The sequence below is a fragment of the Peromyscus leucopus genome, chromosome 8b, assembly GCF_004664715.2.
Source record: "Peromyscus leucopus breed LL Stock chromosome 8b, UCI_PerLeu_2.1, whole genome shotgun sequence".
NCBI classification, from domain to species: Eukaryota; Metazoa; Chordata; class Mammalia; order Rodentia; family Cricetidae; genus Peromyscus; species Peromyscus leucopus.
Window position 1 is genome coordinate 34862511 of NC_051086.1, and position 19143 is coordinate 34881653.

Consider the following 19143-nt stretch of genomic DNA (forward strand, 5'->3'; position numbering starts at 1 on the left):
TCCTCCTCCGTTAGCCTCCCAAATTCCTGATGTGTGGCTGTGCACCAGACTCAGAAAGAGCTGTTCTTATATTATTACACGAAATCCGCCACCACCTCCTCCTCCACTACCACCTCCCCATCCCCTTGGGATGCAGGTGACTGCTCAGTGCTTCTGAATTAGCTTGAAGCCAAATCAGGTGGATTCCCAACGAAGAATATGCAAATCTGATGGAGGCCTTTACAAGTGCCAAGTCCTGCAGTGGTTTCCCACAGGAGGGCCTCTGTGTGACTACCGCCAGCCTCACAGGATCTGCAGTCACCTAGAACACAATGGTGACACTTGTGAGGGATTCTCTACATTAAGTTAATTGAATCGGCAGAACCCATGTTAATTCTGGGGGCCACAATTCCACAGGCTGGGGTCCCAGACAGAATGAAAGAGTTCAAAGTGAGTCAGGCGTGGTGACACACTTTTAATCCCAGCACCCAGGAGGCAGAGGCAGATGGATCTGTGAGTTCAAGGCCAGCCTGGTCTACAGAGCGAGCTCCAGAACAGCCGGGGCTAAACAGGGAAACCCTGTCTTGGGGAAGAAGAGAAGTCGATTGTGAGCTAAGCTTTGCTTCCTCACTACAGGTGCACGGTGACCAGCCACTTCAAGCTCCTGTGGCCATGACTTCCTCACCACAACTGAATTGTCTCCCCCGTAAGTTGCTTTGTCAGGGTACAGCAGCAGGTGGGGTGACTAAGGAAGCTTCCCAGACCCCGTGGCCGCACGACTGGCCTTGTGGCCATCCAAGCACTTTTTTTTCCCCTTAAATTTTATGTGCATTGATGTTTTTGCCATGGGTATCAGATCCTCTGGAACTGGAGTTACAGACAGGTGTGAGCTGCCATGTGGGTGCTGGGAATTGAACCTGGGTCCTCCCAAAGAGCTGTTAGTGCTCTTAACCACTGAGCCATCTCTCCAGGCCAACCAAGCACTTTCTTACCCTTTGACATTTCCCTTATCAAAACAGGGCCAGTGTGCTTCATAACTACCCCCCCACGCCCCACCTGGCCCCCAGAGTCCTAAGAAGCTTTGCTTAAAACCAGTCTGGGTCTTTGGGCTTTGCCTACATTGCCAAAGCCCCTGTTGTTGGAATTGCCTGGTTTTCTGGCACATCTTCCCTGCCAGATGAGCTCAGTGAGGTCTGGCTGGACCAAAAGATGCCGGTCAGTGGTGCACACGAGCCCTGGCACATGCTAGGTGCTGACTCCAGATGTCTGAACACGTCAACACCTCGGTTTCGGTTGCAGGGCTACAGCTGGGTGCTCGGGAGCCTTCCCGAGTGAGGTGACACCTGACTCCCAGTACGTGGCCTGCTTCCTAACCTACATATTTTTCTGTTTGAACTACCAGAGGTTAGGCTTGGAAAAAGCTTAATGATTTTCCTAAAACTCCTTTGAATAATTTATGAAAACTAAATATAGAATAAAACAGACACCGATGAACAGAAGTCTTGCTGTGGCAAGAAAGTTGAGGGGCTGGGAAACAAGCAATTTCCTTAGAATATGAATGTTTACTACTTTTCTCCTTTGGTTGTCTTTAAAGCTCTGCTGCCTAGCAACCAAGTTCTGCTGAGCTGCTGGGGGACACTGAGTGTAGCTTTCTCTAACCATATAAAGGATGCTCAAAGGCTTCAGACTCTCAACCAACCCCATGGCCAGGGGTTCAAAGGCCACCCTAGAGGGAACCAACGACCTAGCTCTTGCCACATCCAAGGGTGTCAACCTGGAGCTCGTGACACGAACCTGCCCCACAGTTCCTTTTCATGAGATCATAGGCTACTTCTTTTCTGTACCTGCTGCCCAGGAAAGGTTGAAAACAGGTTCCACGGGAGTACCTGTGCAGTTGGGATGACGTCCAAAAACCAATAATGACAATGGGCAACCTTCAAAGTACACTGACACCAGGTTAGGAAGCACAGAGAATTTTCTAGCATGATGTGTGCTCTGCGGCTGGAAACATTTCACCCTGGAAACTCAGTTCTCCGCTTCCTTTATTTTGGGGCTGGATGACTGGGGAAGTATGGTTACTTAAGAAAGACTTAGCATGGAACATAGTTACAGAGGAGCTGCAGGTAGCTCAGTGGATAGAGCACCTGCTTGTTAGCACGCAGGAAGCCCTGGGTTTGACCTCCAGCACTACACAGACTGGGTATAGTAGTACATGCCTGTATCCCCAGCACTTGAGAGGTAGAGGCATAAACATCCTAAGTTCAAGACTGTCCTTGGCTATATAGTGAGTTTGAGGCCATCCTGGGTTACAGGAGACCCTGTTTCAATAAACTGAAGTAAATTAAACTACACACACACACACGCACACGCACACGCACACGCACACGCGGACTTAATGTCAATCTCATGTGATGAACCACGTAAGACAGGTACTGCACGTTCCCTGTTTGTCCAGTCTTTTCCGTGTCTACTCTGTGGTACCCACCTCCATATCTAACAACTTCTGAGGAAATGCTTGTGGAATGATGGGTAAATAAACAAAAAGCAAACAAAACAACAACAGCAAAACCCCCAAGATTTCCCTGAAGTATGACTGTGGGAAAGTTCCTATTAGGCAGAGACTATTTGTATGTGTGTAGGGTGGGGGGTAGGGTGAGAACCCAGAAATGGGTCCTGAGCACTGTCCCAGAATGGCTTTGGTCAGGACTGACTTCTCCCTACTTCTACGCTTCCTGTCCAAGGAAGCTTTGAGCCTCTGTCCTGAGCCTCATTTTATTTACCCCCCCCCTTTTTTTTTTGAGCTAGGGTCTTAGGTGGCCTAGGGTGGCCTCAAACTTTCTATGCAGCTGAGGAAAATTAAGAACTGTCCATCCTCTTGCTTCCTGGAATTAACAGATATGCAACACATTTTTATGGGGTGTTAGGAATTGAACCCAGGGCTCATGCATGCTAGTATGGTAGTAAGTATTCTACCAACTGACTTATACTGGCATTCTCTGAAACTTATTTCATGTGCATGTGTGTGTCTGAGTGTATGCCCTTTGTGAGCATGGGCCCATGGAGGCCAGAAGACAGTCTTAGATGCGCTGGAACTGGAGTTCCAGGGGGCCGTGAGCAAGGATCCAAACTCCGGAAGAGCAGCCAGTGCACTATTTGCTGAGCCACCTCACCAACCCCAGGAACCTCATTTTAATCAGTGTCTCCCAAGTGTCCTATCTTGTCAGAAATAACGTTTTGTAACGCTAAGGCACAGTTCATGGGCCACTTTCCCTACATAGTCCACCCCCATGTCCCCTTATTTCACAGTTGTGGAGACGAAGACCCAGGTCTATCTTCAGCCACACCAGTACTTACCACCCCCTAGCCCCCACCCCCCAGCTAGTCAGATACTTAGTTCATGTTTTAAGTCATCTTTTCTGGGCTGGAACCTGATACAGGTTCTCAGCCAAGAGCAAATTTACAATGCTTATTAGATGTGTAATCCCAGACCAGAGTTCAGGGAATAGTCACCCCCACCCAGCTCTAGCTTGGAGCCACCACGGAGCCAAGCCGGTCAGGTGCTCGAAATCATTGAAAACCCACTCAGCATCTCTTTCTCTTATTTTCATGAGGATAACAGCACTTCCTGCGCTTAAAGAGAATTTATGACACATATTTCCTTTGCAAGACAAGTCCCAGAGGCCAGGAGGCTTTTCCAGCTGGCGAGAAGAGCTCCATTCTTGCCTCTATGAGAAGTGGATCTGGCCCTAACCAACCCCGCCCCCCGTCCCCCAGTGACGTCTCAGAGAACAAGTCCCTGGGCCTGAAGGAAGAGCCTCTCTACCCCACCCCCACCTGCCCAGCTGGAAATCTGGATCTAATAGGGACAAGCCAGGGGACGTCTTTGGGGTTCTCCTGTTTTATTTAAGTGTTTGGGCACATGACACTGTGCTGACTTTGCCTGTTTTGAGTCAGGGTCTCCAGACCAGGACCAGGCTGGCCTCTAACTCATTATGTAGTGGAGGATGACCTTGAATATTTGATCCTCCGGCCTCCACTTCCGGAATGCACCACTATGCCCAGGGCTGGGGATTAAACCTAGGGCTTCGTGTGTACTATGTGATCATTCTAACGATACTCCTTTGCTTGCTTGTCTTTAGACAGGGTCTCATGTAGCCCAGGCTAGCTTGGAGCTTGTGTATGGGCAAGGATGACTTTGAATTTCTCGTTTATTTATGCATATGCTGCGTGTGGAAGGGGTCTAAGCGTGCCGTGGCACCTGGGCAGAGACCAGGGAACATTCTCCTTCCACTGTGACTCAGGCGGTCAGGTTTACTTGGCAGCCACTTCCACCTGCTAAGCCATACTGACGGCCTCATGAGCTTGAACTTCTAAACTACCGGCCACTGTAAGACGGATGAGGTGCTGGAGTTCAAACTCAGGACCTCACGCGTGCCAGAGAGACGCTCTACCAACTGAGCTGCGTCCCCAGCCCTCACCGCTGTTTCCATACAGACTATCTTATTCCAAACATCTGGGCGTCATCTCTGCACCTCCAGGATTATTTTCTGGTTTTGACCCAACAAATTGGCCGTATCACCTTTTCTCGGGGTAGAGCTGATCTTTTATGCGGCTCTCAGCAAAGCTGCAAGGCTGGGACAGGGGTTGTCCTCACACAGCTTTTTAGGACACATCTGGGGACATCCTACCGCTGACTGCAGAGGGTGTTTTCACTTTCTTGGCCAGACCCTCTGTGGACAAGGAGCGGGACTGTGCAAAGGCCCCATTCGCTCCTCTAGGGACATTCGCTCCTCAGCAGAACCTACAGAGGAGTGGGCTGTAGGACCCCCAACTCCTACCTGCCCTGTTCTGGGACCAAAGTGGCCAACTTCTCCTGACATTCAGCCATCCCTCTCTCTTCTGGAACCTTCTTCTCTGTGAGGGTTTGAATGAAAATGACCCCCATAGGCTCGTCTATTTGAATGTCTGGTTCCTAGGTGGTGGACTGTTTAGACAGGATCAGGAGGTACGGCCTTGCTGGAGGAGGCCTGTCACTAGGGGTGGGCCTGGAGGTTTCAAAAGCCCACACAAGGCCCCGTCTCTCTGCCATATTGTAGATGAGGGCCCTCGGCTACTGCTCCTGTGCTGCTTGTCACCAGGCTTCCTACACCACGACGGTCATGGACTAACCCTCGGAAACTGTAAGTAGGCCCCCAATTAAAACGCTTCCTAGTGTAAAGCCTGGTGGGGGTGGCGCACCCCTTTAATCCCAGCACTCGGGAGGCAGAAGCAGGCGGATCTCTGTGAGTTCGAGGCCAGCTTGGGCTACAGAATGAGTTCCAAGAAAGGCTCCAAAGCTACACAGAGAAACCCTGTCTCAAAAAAAAAAAAAAAAAAAAGCTTCCTATTATAAATTGACTAGGTCATAATGTCTCTTCACAGCAGAAGAGTAACTAAAACACCATCCCATGGGTCCCACGAGTGTCAGGAAAAGACAGCCATATCCCCAGAAAAAGGTTCAGGCAGGGGTCTCCAGACAGTGATCTAGAGGCTCAGAGAGAGGAGGTGCTTGCCAAGGGTTCTAGAGCTCTTCAGAGGCAAAGCAGTAGACACATTCCCTGAAGGAGCCACATCTGGCCATGCCCCAGACACCCTGGGTGCTTGCGGATCAGCAGAGGCTCGCTGACTGACTTGTGCGGGTGTGGCTTCCTGAAGTACTGCTCCCCACCTCCAGGGGAAATCCCCACTGCTTGGCCTGCCCTTCAGCCCCAGGCAGGATGAGGGCACCAAGCACAGGGCAGGCCTCCTGGTCTCTCCCAGGACCATCCTTAGCACCCAGGCAGCTGTCCATTGCACGTATGTGTGTGTGGGGTGGGATGGGGTGGGGGGGCATGTGGACAACATGACCCTGGCCAGGGGGGAAAGTGTAGGAAGACCCCTTTACTGGCCCCCTCAATTAGAGACTGTCTGCCACTTAAGAAGTTTGGTAGGAGCAAGAAGCCTGGACTCCTGATCTTGGGGAAAATTAAGGCAAGCTCTCAGCTTGTTCCCCCACAGGAAGGCTCTTAACTCCCTGAGAGGCTCTTACTTACCTAAGTACTAGCCTCTACCTAGGGACAGATTGCTGGTGTTAGAATGCCAAAGATGACCTTGGGCTGCAACTTACATCAGACTCTATGAAACTGAGACCCACAAAGGAAGAAGCAGTAAGATGTCAACATTATCAGGCAGGAGAGCAAAAGCCAGAACTCTTAAGACCGTAGCAGAATTTACACAGTACCGTTCCCTCAGCCTGGGGTTCCCCTCTCTCTGAATTTCAGGTCCAAGGGACAGATTTCAGCTTTGTGGGCATCCCAGAGTCAGGCCAATGAGAAGGCGGCTGAGACCTGGCTTCAGTCCTCATCTTTCCTTCCATGGCCTGAAGGCAGACTCCAACTCAGCCTGGAACTCCCCTCTCCCTTCAGCTCAGGGCGAAGGCCGGGAAAACGCCTTAAGGGAAAGCTCGCTTCAGCCCTGTCCAGGGTCCTGACTCTTGGCCAGTGCTCTTTGGCCCTGGCCCATGTTGGTGTAAAGAGCACCTCCACAGACAGGCCAGGCAGGGTATCTGTTTTCTCTAAACCTACCCCTCAGCCATTTTGACAGTCCACTACAATTCCTCTACTAGTTCAATGCTAAGCACTGTGGTTCCTCAAGTTCCCTACTTCACTACAGGACACACAGAAATAAAAACAGGGAACGAACCACAGCTTCCTCAGCTCTACAGCCACCAGAAGGGGGGGGGGGTTCTGCACCCCTCTGCCACAGTGAGAGCACAGAGTGTGATCAGCTTGGCAGTTATCCCACCAGGCACCGGGCAGATGGGGCTCCCAAGAACCGCTTTTGTTAGGGTGCCCGGAACCTGTGCCTCCCAAGCCAGGCTCACTAGCAAGGCCCTCTGCTTCCAGTTCATTCACCAGAGCATGCTCACGCACTCTTGCAGCCAAGTCCCAGCTTTTCTCTCTGCCCTCTCACGAGCCAAAGCATTTGGAAGCCTTCACTGATGCTTTCTCCTCTGTCCCACCATAACTCAGAATTTATACCGGCCACGGCTCAACCCTCTCGCTCAGAGAGGATGAGGAAAACCTCTCAGGCTGCTCTCCAGCCTGCTGTGGGAGGAAAGGCTTGGCTGCAGTTCAAGGCAGGGAAGACTCTTCAGCCCTTCTGGGTGGATGTCCCAGCCACCTGCAGGGGCTCCTGGTCTGGGCCCAGGCCATGCACAGCTAGTCCCCAGGAGGCGCCTTTACAGAGGTTCAAGTCTATTTTTAGGTACAAAGCCTCTGGGCTGGAAAACCCAAAAGGCAGGGGAATTTTCTGTCCCCATGCAAATTGTTCTTTCGTCTCAGCCTTGCTGACACCTGTTTCCTCCGAAGGCTGATCCCAGCCAGTATAGAAGGCGTCCCATCCCCCACGAGCTTGGAGGGGGCGGGGCAGGGGAAGGGATGGCTCCCTCAGGAGTTTCCCATCTCATGCCAATACCCAGAACCGCAGAGAAGCTGGAGACAAGAGGGGTTCTCAGGGTCCTATAAGAACCAAGACCAGGGTGACTACAATGTTATTCATTCCATGAAGCGGCATAGCCTTCCATGAATCCACCCATTTTTTTAGTTTTGTTTTTTCTTTTTCTTCTCAAACCCTATTTGGGACAGTGTCCTCCCAAGTAGATAGCTAAGGAGAAGGGTATAGAAGAGCCACAGAGTGCTCTTAGCCCTCAGTCTCAGCATCCAATTCCCTCCTTCATTACAACTCCAGACACCTCCATCCCACTTTCCACCAAACCCAGGTTTGTAAGGTATCCGGGCTGGTGAGGTGGTCCAGCAGGTAAAGGTGCTTGTTGCCAAGCCTAAGGGTCTGAGTTTGGTCCTTGGGACCCAAATGGCAGAAAGATCCAACTCCTTCAAGTCGTTCCCTGCCCTCCACATGCATGCCATGACATCCACATGCATTCATGTGTACCTATGTGTTACACACATACACACACACACACTGAACAAATCACTGTAACTTAAAGATGGGAGATCACTCTCATAGGGTCTCAATCCCACCTCCTAAGGGAAGGATCCTAGAGCAGGGCATCCTGGGAGGCAAGGAGTCATTTTTTAAGCACAAAGCTCTGGGGAAAACCACATAAGACCGTATAGGATGACCACCCCAGATACCCATCCAGTGGCTGGTAAAACTGGATACCAGATGGTCCCGGTGGAGAGCAAGAGGAGAAAAGGTGGGTGAGGCTTGGATAAAGACCCGGTCCTTGACCCCACAACAACTGCAAAGCAAGTGTAAAGTTCTTGCAGCCACTTTATTTGTTTATTTATTTACCTGTGGCTTTTTGAGACAAGGTTTCTCTGTGTAACAGCCTTAGCTGTCCTGGAACTCGATTTATAAACCAACCTGGTCTCGAACTCACAGAGATCCACCTGCCTCTGCCTCCAGAGTGCTGGGATTAAAGGCGTGTGCCACCACGTCTGGCTGGCTATAGCAGCCACTTTTATACCAAGGGCCTCTTCTCTTTCCCGGGGGCTTTGCCAGTGAAGTCCTAAGAAGGAACAGTAAGACCCCTGCATGCAATTTCTCACGGGCGACAGGAAGCAATGTCAGTTCATGAACCCCAAGGACCTCCCTCCACAGAAGCCATAAACACACCTCTACTTGCAGATCAGGAGGTGAAGGCATTGTTACCCTGGGTCAAAGCAATGAGGCTTAAAATGCAGGTACACAAGAAGTATCGTCAGAAGCATACAGCTAGCCAGAGGGTCCTGAACACTCCGACCCTTCCGGCCAGCACCAGCAAACCTTGTCCCCCTTGGCTCCGGAGGGAAGCATCCCAAACCCCCTTGCTTTTAACCCTACTGCCACCAGCTCTAAACTACTAGCTGCAAGTGAGCCAGTCCCTCCCACAGCAGCCAGTGGGACCTTTTATTAAGAGATCAGAGCATGCCTGATGCGGTGGCACACACCTTTAGCCTTTAGTCCAGCGCACTTGGGAGGCAGAGGCAGGTGGATCTCTGTGAGGCCAGTCTGGTCTACAGAGCATGTTCCAGGTCAGCCAGGGCAACACAGAGAGACACTCTCTCACAACAATAAACACATCAGAGTATATCACTGCTCGTTTATAAGCTTTCAAAGGCTTCTCTCAGGTCAAGAGGAACGGCTTAGATGCATTGGTGCCCCAATCATTCCATCCTGCCACACTGACCACCTTGGGTGGCCTTCATACATCTGCTCAGCCTGTTCTCTCATTTCCCACAGGTGTCTGCTCCAGTCACCCCTACCCCCACCCCAGCCTCATCCTTCCCGGAACCTTACCACCTCCGCTCCCTACCTCGGAGGGCTTCTTTTCGTTCTGCCGAGGCCAGCCCGGCTTGGTACTGCTGGGCAGTTTGGAACATCTTGATGCGGATGCGGATGTCACGTGACCTGCAGAGAGCACACAGGCCATGAAGGGTGCTGGAGGGTCAGAAACAGCACCCAACCACACCAATGATGGCAAGCCCCGGCCCTATAAGATCAGGAGGTGCGAGGCACTGTCCCTGCTCTGGGCCCCAGCCTTTCCACAGACCAATGGAAATATGAAGGCCCTTCACTCACCACTGAAAAGGGGCTTAAGAAATCAAAGGCAGTCATCAGCTGATTCTGTAGCTCCAAAAAAAGCCCCTGCCCCTCTTTGAGATTCTGCCTCCCACTTGGTCAGGGAATGCTGGAACATTCCATGCCCTGTCTCTCATCTGCCCCACATTAGGCGCATCCCAGCATTCCTGCAGGCCCTAATAGGTTATAGAGGCAGGGTAGGGCATAGGACGTATAATTCTGGGGAGACCCAGAGTCTACCAGGCTAGACCCAAGTTAGCCTCCTACTTCCTGATCATCACAGGCAAATGATTTGATTCCTGTGAGCCTGGCAGGGGTGGAGGGGTGATGGTCAGCATTAACTGCCGTGGTGATAGGCTCTAGAATCGCCAGGAGGTAGGTAAGCCTCCAGCATACCTTCGAGGAATTGGTTAACCTCTGGCCAAGCCCCCAAGGGTCTATTTTGACTATTCTGGGTTAAGGAGGAAGATCCACACTAAAGTGACCAGCACCCCCACCCCTGACACACACCCCCAAAGCTTGGGTCCTAGACTGCATAAAAAGCAGAGAACAAGCTGGACACCTCTTTCTCTGCTCCCTCCCTCCTCTTCTCAACTGAGCAACAACCTGTGACCCTGAGGCTCCAGGCTCTAGTCACCTGGCCCCTCCTGCCTCGATGGACTGGCCCCTGAACTGTGAGAAAAATCAACCCTTCCTTAAGCTGTTCTCACAGGAGGTGGGAGGTGGGGTTTATCCCAGCAACAGGTAAAGAAACTAAGACAGGCTGGCCTTGAACTCATGTTTCTCCTTCATCAACCTCCTCAGTGCAGGGATTAGGTATCTGTTCTGCTCTTCTCTGATGAGTGTGATGATTTAGAGGAGACCCTTAAAGATCCAGGTGTCAAAGACTTAGCCTCTGACTAAGGTGAGAGGTAGCATGGCTTTTGGGACCTGGAACCTCACAGGAATTGTCACTGAAGCCAATTACTCAGGCACTGAAAGTCTCTGAACTGTGAGCTAAGTAAACCTTCCCTTTCCTAAGTTAAGGATTGTACATATTTGATGAGAGTAACAAAAGCTGATTAAGAGGAGATACGGGATGACTGTCCTCTAAAGGCTGATCGAAGGATATCACATCTACAGCCTTAGGCTGGTGCATATGGATTTCTCAACTGGCCTTAACTATAGGGTCCGAGGCCTCTGCTAGACTACAGGGCAATGGGCCTCAACAAGAAGACCAGGAAGACCCAAGGGGCTTTCTATTTTTGTTTTAGACAGAGTCTCACTAAACAGCCCTAGCTGACCTGGAACTTGCTATGGAGACCAGGCTGGCCTGGACCTCCCCTCATGGATCCACCTGCCTCAGCTTCCCAGCTCAAGATGCAAGGTTCTTGATGAACATAAGAGTTAGCAGTCATGGGTGGGCACCGTGGTAGGAGCCGATGGAGAGGAAGTCACTCCAAGTTCAGGGCCAGCCTGCCGCTACTCCAGGGTTCGGATGCCCAGAGGCCCTGTGACTTAGCAGATGTCTCCCGTCTCCTGCACTAAAGTAAGGAGTAGAGGATGCAGTTCCTGGTTTTAACCAAGCCAGGCGACGTACAACACACTCTGGCCACAGAACTCTAGATGCTGTGAACCCCGCTTCTGCTGCAAGGGGATTGAAGTGGGGTGGGCTAGAGCCAAAGCCACACAACGGTGAATGAGGCCCGGAGGAGGCAGGACAGGGCTGGGCATATGAATCCTCTGGCTGCCAGGGAGGCTATGGTTTGGAACTAGCAGGGGCCTTGCAGACGCCATCAGTTCACCAGGTCTAGAGATGCAGGCTCCAGGCTCAGCCTCCCCAGGAGTGTGTCCTCCTTCTCAGAGGGCCTCCACCCACCTCGTCACTGCAAGGTGGGATCTCCCATGAAGACAGAACTCCTCAATCCATCAGGCTCAGGAAGGCCTGGCTTCCTGGGCCATCGGAGAAGGGCTACCCACCATCCAGGAGGAAAGATCTCACCACACATAAACCCCTTTCTCTGCTTCCAAAATGTCATTTGCTCCTTGACAATGTGGCCTTTCCCCCATTTCTGGACATCCAACCGACACACCCACCCCGTATCTAATCTGCCTCTGAGAATCTGTTGCCACAATCCCAAGAAAGTGGGCTTCCTCATTAATGTCTTCAGCCAACATTTATAAAACACCTACTATGTGCCAGCCGGACTGTAGCAGCTAACGGAGCAGTGAACACAACAGGAATCCTCTGACCAGAGTTTGCCACCGGTTAGGAAGCTGCTTATAATAACTAACTATAATAAAGGGCTGCAGGCTTCATGTCTTGTTTTCTAGAGACTTTTAAAAGGGTCCCCACTGAACAGGAAGCCAAAGGATTCATGTTTTTTTTTTTTTTTTTCTTCCATCAGCCAGCAGCGAATGCCCAGAGGGAAGCTGGTCTATTCCAATCCGAGGAAGGCCTACCTAGAGGGTAGTTTGGTAGAATAAAGAAGACGGTGAGGCCCTGGTAAGGGCAGGGACCGACTATCTCAGAGGCAGAGGAACCTGACTTGAATTGGTCTCACCCACGTGGTGGTCCTGGCCTGAGCTGAACAGAGAGTCAACCTCCTTTGGGCATGCCGGAATTACTTAAACGCTGTCCCTGCGGGCCCCAGGTAGGAAAGACAAGACTTACTCTCAGTGGTATCGGAGTTGTCGCTGCTGATGGAGTATTTTCGCCTCTTCTCTTCCATCTGCAACAAAAGGCAAGAAGGGTCATTATCTTCCCAGACACCTCAGTCTATGTCCTCAGTCCACACTTCCCACAGAGAAAGGACAAGGGCATGCCTCTTCTCCCGGCCTCATCCTTACCCTACCCACCCACGCGGCCCGTGTTTTGTGAAAGGTGGCCCCAGGGAGCTCAGGCAAGCAGAAGTCTGCCCAGTGGTGTGAAAAGGACTGCAGGGAGACCAGCAGGCACAAACTGAAAGGTGACAATGACCACTCGAGTCTCGGTTCCCATTCAAGGAACCGAGCCGATCAGAGCACCTCCTGAGCGCCCCCTGCAGGCAGGAGGGAGAAGAGAAATAATGATTCTTCCAGGACCATGCTCTTCAAGGTAAGGCACAAACCGTCACTGAGGCCCAAATCCTGAGCATAGTGGCTACCGGGGTGTAGAAATGGGGTAGCAGGTCCTTTCTCAGATAAAAGTCCATCCTACTTTATCTCAACTGCACCATCTAACTTTCAAGACTCTAAGGGTGGCTCCCTCACAGGGCCCCCACCACCTCATCCACAGTGCTGAGTTCCTGACAGCTTGGTGACCTGTAAGATACAGGCCCATTTACAGAAGAAGTTTGCCTCATTCCATTGCTAACTGGATGGATGGAGATGAGCACTGAACCCCAAGGTCTGAGGTCTGATCCCCAAGGTTACCCAGAGCTCTTTTTGTGCAAAGACTCTGCTTCGACCTGGAAAGCTGTACCTATCCGCTTCTCCCTCGGGTCTTGAACAAGCCTGAATGGCGGAGCCTGCTTGGAGGACACCCGGAGAGATTTAATACCAGCTCAGGTCAGGGTGCTTCCACCATCCCGCTCAGTCCTAGAATGGTCTCACCACAGCCAAGGACACGGAGGGAGTACTTGACCTGAGGGGGACGGCACCACCTGCCCCTCACTGTGTGCCCCCTCCACACCCACCGTCCTCTATCTCCAGCCAGTTCTTGTCAAACTATGGGGTGCCACAGAGACCCTGGAATATCCACTCGCTAAGTGGGGAGGATGAGTACTTGGATCTCTGAGCCAACCACGAAGACCTTCCTGCTTTACCCTTGACCTCAGTTAGGAGCCTCTCTTACCCATGGTCCCCGAACAGAATGGGAGGAGCCCGATGGGGCTGCCTGTTGGCTGCCCAGTGTTTCCTAAAGGGTAAGAGACTGAGAGACACCTGGCAGCAACCTAAGAGGCAGAAACAATAAAGACCTCGTCCTTTATGGCAGCCAGGGGGGGTCCCTTAGCACACACGGACCCCATAGGGCTTTCAGAATAGCCCTTGGTTACGGGTGGATATGGCAACCGTCTTGCTCTCTTAAGAGTCTAAAAGATGAGGAAAATGAGGCTCAGGGGTTACCCAAGGCTGCAGACAATGTTTGTACCAGACTTAGAAGACCCAATTCCTGACCATGAGACTTCATGGCCTCTCTGCAGCACAGGGAGCTCAGAACCATAGCCATCACCCCTGTGACATGCAGGATCTGAGGAAGTCTGGCTTTCTAGTGAACTCTGGCCTTAGCCCACACACGGCCCCACCTAGCCCTGTCACTGGTGGGGTAATAAATTCACCCCTCCAACTCCTCCAACAACCCTGTCCAGGAATTCTCTCATTTTCATCAAGAGGGCGACAATACTTCCAAACCAGGATCTCCCGTAGCACTAACTGCAGGCTGGGGGCCAAGGGCAGCGCTCAGTAGTCCTCAGCCATGTCCTTATAGCACGCACAAGTCCCTGGGTGCGAAGCTCCAGTCCAGGAGGAACAGGAGCAGGAGCTGTGGATTTAGGAATGTTGGGTTCAAATCCTACCCCCACCACTCACAAGGCCAGAGGTCTCGGCAAAGACATACTTCCCCCGAGGAGGTGAACTGGATCCGATTTCCCCATACATCTGAATTTAAAATGCTGGCAACTGAGTCAGAATTTGAAGAACACCCTGAAAGGGCCAAATGAAACACATTTGTTGGCTAGTATCAGCTGGCCAGACTGAGCGTGAAGAACTCTGAGGACCATGGCTGCAGCGCCACACAGGTGCTAGCTAGTAAACCTGGCGGCCTTGAGCCAGAATGGAGCGAGTGTCCTACCAGGGCCAGCCCTTTGGAAAGAACGGGCAGTGACCGCGGCTGCACACACACCCTTCTCCTGGTGCGGGTTCTTTGCCCAGAGACCAACAGGTGACCCATCAGCTTGCAGACCTACACCCAGCCCCCTCAATGAGGCAGTCCTGTTGTTTCACCAATCACCTGGCCCACTGGCAAGACAGACAGACACCGCTAAATCAGTCATCAGGTGGGGGTGATGGAGCCACTCAATCAGCCTGGCCTCTGGTTTTCCCTCTCTAATGAACCCCTCCCAGCTCTCCCCAGGAAAGGTCTGCTCCCACCCGATGACTTCGGTGACACATGGCACGCGCTTTTGAAGGAAGTAGTCAGTCCTGAAATCCTATCTGTAAAGGAAGAGTCGAGGCAAGAAAGGTCTTTTCTTGCCATTCCTCTGGGTCCGCTGCACTTCCCACACCGTCCCAGGATGAAAACACACATGGGGGGCTATCCTCTGGACTGTGGGTGACCAGAGTGCCCAACGGAGCAGTAGCCCAAGGCCTCTGTGCCTCCTCGGCACCACAGTCAACATCTGGCAAGTCCTGAACATGCCTACGCTTTCCAACTCGGCTATCATCATCCACTGGTTCCAGCCCATCTCACCTCTCACCTGGCCCATTTACCTTCATGCCCTTGCTTTCAGACTCCAAACTCCATACAGCAACCAAAGAGATCTGTAAAGCTTAAATCCTGCCACACTGCGCCCACCCCCTGCCCCGCCCCCCCTAAAAAAAACCACTTTCACAGGCTTCCAGCTGATCCAAGGCCAAATCCATCTCCTCACAAGAGCCTACACCAATCCGGACCCTGCCGACCTCAGGTTCACAGTGACCACCTCTTCCTCACTACATCCCAGTACAGTGACCTCCCTTTTGCAGGAGTGGGGATCGAACCCAGGACCTCATTCACAAAAGGGAAGAGCTCTACCTTGGCCTCTTTCTGTTTTCTCTTCCAAGTCAAAGGCTCTCCATCCTTCCAGACCCGGGCACAAGCTGGGTCGGCTGCCTGTGTCAGGTTTTGTCCATTACCGCATTCAGGGAAATCAGCTGCCCTGTTTCTCTATGCCTTCAGAGCACCCATCAGTGCGTTGAGCTATCTGCCAACTGTCCTTCTTGGGAATGAGTAAAGAGCACGTCTGGCTAGATCCTTGTGCGAACGCCAGGCACTCTCTCACACACGGCACCCGGTACAATGGAGAGCACTGAACACACTCCGGGCCCTCCTCCTGGAGTGTCAGGACCACACAGCCCAGCTGGCCGGCCCGCTGCTGGCAGACACCGACACCCTAGTCCAAGACTCCCTCCTGTTTTCACAGTCCTCCTTCCCAGTCTTGACCCTACACATTTTCCAGGCAGCTTTATTTGGTTGGGCTCTTGGCTAATGACCAATGTCAACTCAGTAATAGGGCAGCAATTTGGTGGCAGATGTTTTCTTGGCAGCACAGGCCATCGGCCTTAGTCCCCACTAAAGTTCTGGCCCTGGAACACCACTGCCCAATGCCAGTCTCTTTTAAAGATGTCTCTGCAAATAAATTCAAATAAACACCCTGGGCCTCCATTAACGCCCTCCCAGCTGACCCTGCGAACAGTGGGCCTTTCAGGCCAGCTACTGCTGCCACTCCCTAGGGCAGTTAAAACACCCCAACCTGGCCTCCGGTCTCTCCTCTCCAGGGGCCACTAGGCCTGCCCTCACACACACAGCAGGATTCCGTCCTCCTTAAAAAACGAGGTGGGGGTTGGGGTGGGGGGGACCTTCAAGCAGGCAATTTACCATTCCAGACACAATCTCTCAGAGAGAAACAAAAACTCTCCCTGTCTGAGGCAGACCGCGAAGGCGTGTGTGTAATAAGATGCTAATACAATTTAATGATATTTCGGCTGGAAAACCTGTCCTCAGAGCCTCCTTGTGCAGGGAAGGCCAGACATTCAGAAAACAAGAGCTCGCACACTCTTAAACTGCTTCAAACGGGGGTCACAGCCCCACTCTTTCCCATCTCTCATTAACTTTAATGCCTTCTCAGGGACAACAATTGCAGATACAAAAAGTGATTTCGTGCACACAGGGCAGAGGGCTGCTGTCTGTGACCGTCAACTCTCCTTCTCCAAACCCCAGGGGAACCTGAACCCTCTCCTACCATTGCCTATCTGCTCTTCTAAGTGTCCCAACCGGGATCCAGCGTCCAGTGCCTACATGCACTGTGCAGGCTAGCTCTAGGGACCCAACCGAGGAGATTACAAGAACTGTGACGGGTTCTGTCTAGTTTATCATTTGATACTTCCTCAACCCTCCCCTCCCCTCCCCTCTACACACACAGGGCAAAAGTCAGTGGACTGTTCTAAAATCTAGCTGCCCACGGGCACCTGTTGGATGCTTCTCATCCCATGTTCAGAGACAAGAGCTGGCTTGCTAGCCTAGCCTGGAGCCGCCAGCAAAGGTCACAGTGCATATAATGAACTAGATGGCCTCAGTTCATTAAGAGTAAGATAAGAACTGGCTGATAAGAACGGTGTGGGTGCTACCACCAGGGCCTTGTTCTTTGCTAGACAAGTGCTCAGCCATCAGCTACATCCTCAGGCTCAGGTTTAGTCTTTATACCATCATTTCCTATGCTCACCTAGCGATAGGAATGATTATCAATACCACTGGCTGATAAATAAACTGAGATCTACAGTGCCTTTGCCATAGCTGGAAACTACATTCAAACCTAGGCTGGCTGGCTCAAGTCTGCGGGCAGGCTTTCAGTTCCTAGGATGGAGGGGAGCATTCCAAACTCCAGCGGGATTTCTGAGCGGAAGCTAAGAGGACTGCCTGCCTAAGGCCCCCGAACCAACTTCCCTTAGCGCCTAAGCTTTGAGCTAAGACCTGCCATTCAAGGGTTTAAGCCACATGATCTAGGTCCCATGGGGGGACCTAACAAGTCAAAGTTATCCCCCAACCCCAGCCTCGCCTCATTCTACCTAAACATCTGTGAGATCTCCAGACAGCCTGTTGAACATTCAGTGAAGTATCTGATGGGTGCTTCAGACAACCAACCACCTTCTACTAATAGAAACACTGGTTATAAATAACCAGAACACCCTGCCCACCACCTCAGAGACAGAGGAGTCAGTGTCAAAGGCTTAACTTAGATATTAAGGTACAATGGGGACCCGGGGAACCACACGCCCACACTGCCAATGAGAGCTAGATGGCTGAGATCTTGACAGCCTCTTGGCTAAGAGTCACTGGCCATTTAGCCAGGCAATTTGGGGGAAGGAAAAGCATGCTGGACAGGAAAACATTTGCTGTATCCAGAGTCCAAATAACCCTGCCCTTAAACACTTCATCTGTTCAGAGTGCCGGGGAGACCCTTGGCCAAACAGTTTCAAAACCAACATTCACTGTTAAGTCCTGCTGCGCAGGGTGAGGACTTCCCTCTACAAGGCATTTGCTGTGGAACCAAATGCTTTTCCACTCAAAACAACAGCCAACAGCACTTGGAACTACGGAGGAGAGGGCTCCAGATCAAACAAACATCCTCTCCCCCACCACCACCACCATGCAAACTTTCTCAATAAATTATTCGCCCGCTTCGGATCAAAGCCTGTTTTTGCAGCCTGTGACCTAAAAAGCAAATAGCATAGTCTAAACATGAAAGCCTTCCTCCTTGACTGGGTCAGTTTTATTACTCATTCCTCCCCCCCCTTACAGTTTATTCTGTTATTTTCCTCCTCTGCTTTAGTGGATCGCTCGGCGAGTCCCAACCCGCCCAAGGAAGACAGGACAAGAGGACCCGGAGGGTTGGTGTGTTCGCTTGGGGCCCTAAGGGGAAAAAAAGAAATCAAGCGAGGGGAAAAAGAAGTCAGTACCCTGAGAACCCAGGAAACAGGGCCAGGCCTGGTTGGCAGGCCTCTGCCTGGCCTTTCTGCCAAATGTCCTACTGGGAATTTTACCAGTGAGAAGACAGGACAGTGGCACTTTAGAGGGAGAACCCACCTCCCAAGCTCGGGTCTGTTTGCAAATATCCATGTTTAAGGGTGCATCCTAACTGTTGTTCTGGGCTCAAAACTGTTCATTTCAAAATGGGGGCGCCGCCCCTCCCTAACCCCTCTGGCCCTTCTCTGAAAACAACCATAATCCCTCCCATTGACCTCTTGCAAACTACCTCTGGGTAAAACTTTGTACCTCGGAATCCTGCAGATGGGGGGGGGGGTGCTAGGGGCAAGGGTGAGGTTTGGAAATCTTTAGAGACTCGGGATGGCGAGTGCAATGTACCGTCGGGCATAAAGAAACCGGGCGTCCCTCCCCCGCCCCCCAGCAGGAGGCCTGAGGCCAAGCTGGTTTAAAAAAAAAAAAAAAAGTGCCCAGGCCGGCTGCAGTGGCTAAGGGGATTAGAAGAAGGTTGAGCGCCTCCAGCCTGCCCCTGGCGGCCGACGATGGGCAAGCAGGCAGGAGGCGCGCCGGCGTGATTCCGACCGCGGGAGCCGGGAGGAGGAGCCGGAGGTGGCTGCGGGGGGCTCCGGCCCAGGCGTAGGAAGGGCAAGAGGAGGTTCGGGCCGGGGGCGGTGCCAGGAGGTGGGTGGGCTTGGCGCCCGCGGCGGGGGAGGGGTCTAGGGGACTCGGGGAAGGGCAACTGAGCCCCGGGTGGGGGCGGGGGTGCTGAGCGGGGCAGAGGTGTGCTGTAGGGGGATCGGGCAGGGCTGGCTGGGCCTCTCTGTAAGGTAGAGGGAAGCCTCCAAGCCGGTTTTGCAGACGTC

General features: G+C 52.2%; 1 protein-coding gene across 1 annotated transcript in view; it reads right to left on the reverse strand.

Moving 5' to 3' along the window:
* The window catches only part of Jade2 (jade family PHD finger 2), a 51031-nt gene that overhangs the window by 28740 nt on the left and 3148 nt on the right, over window positions 1-19143 (reverse strand). Inside the window, 2 exon segments of the mRNA XM_028857216.2 lie at window positions 9317-9411; window positions 12236-12293. Of these exon segments, the coding sequence (XP_028713049.1) occupies window positions 9317-9411; window positions 12236-12293 (153 nt within the window).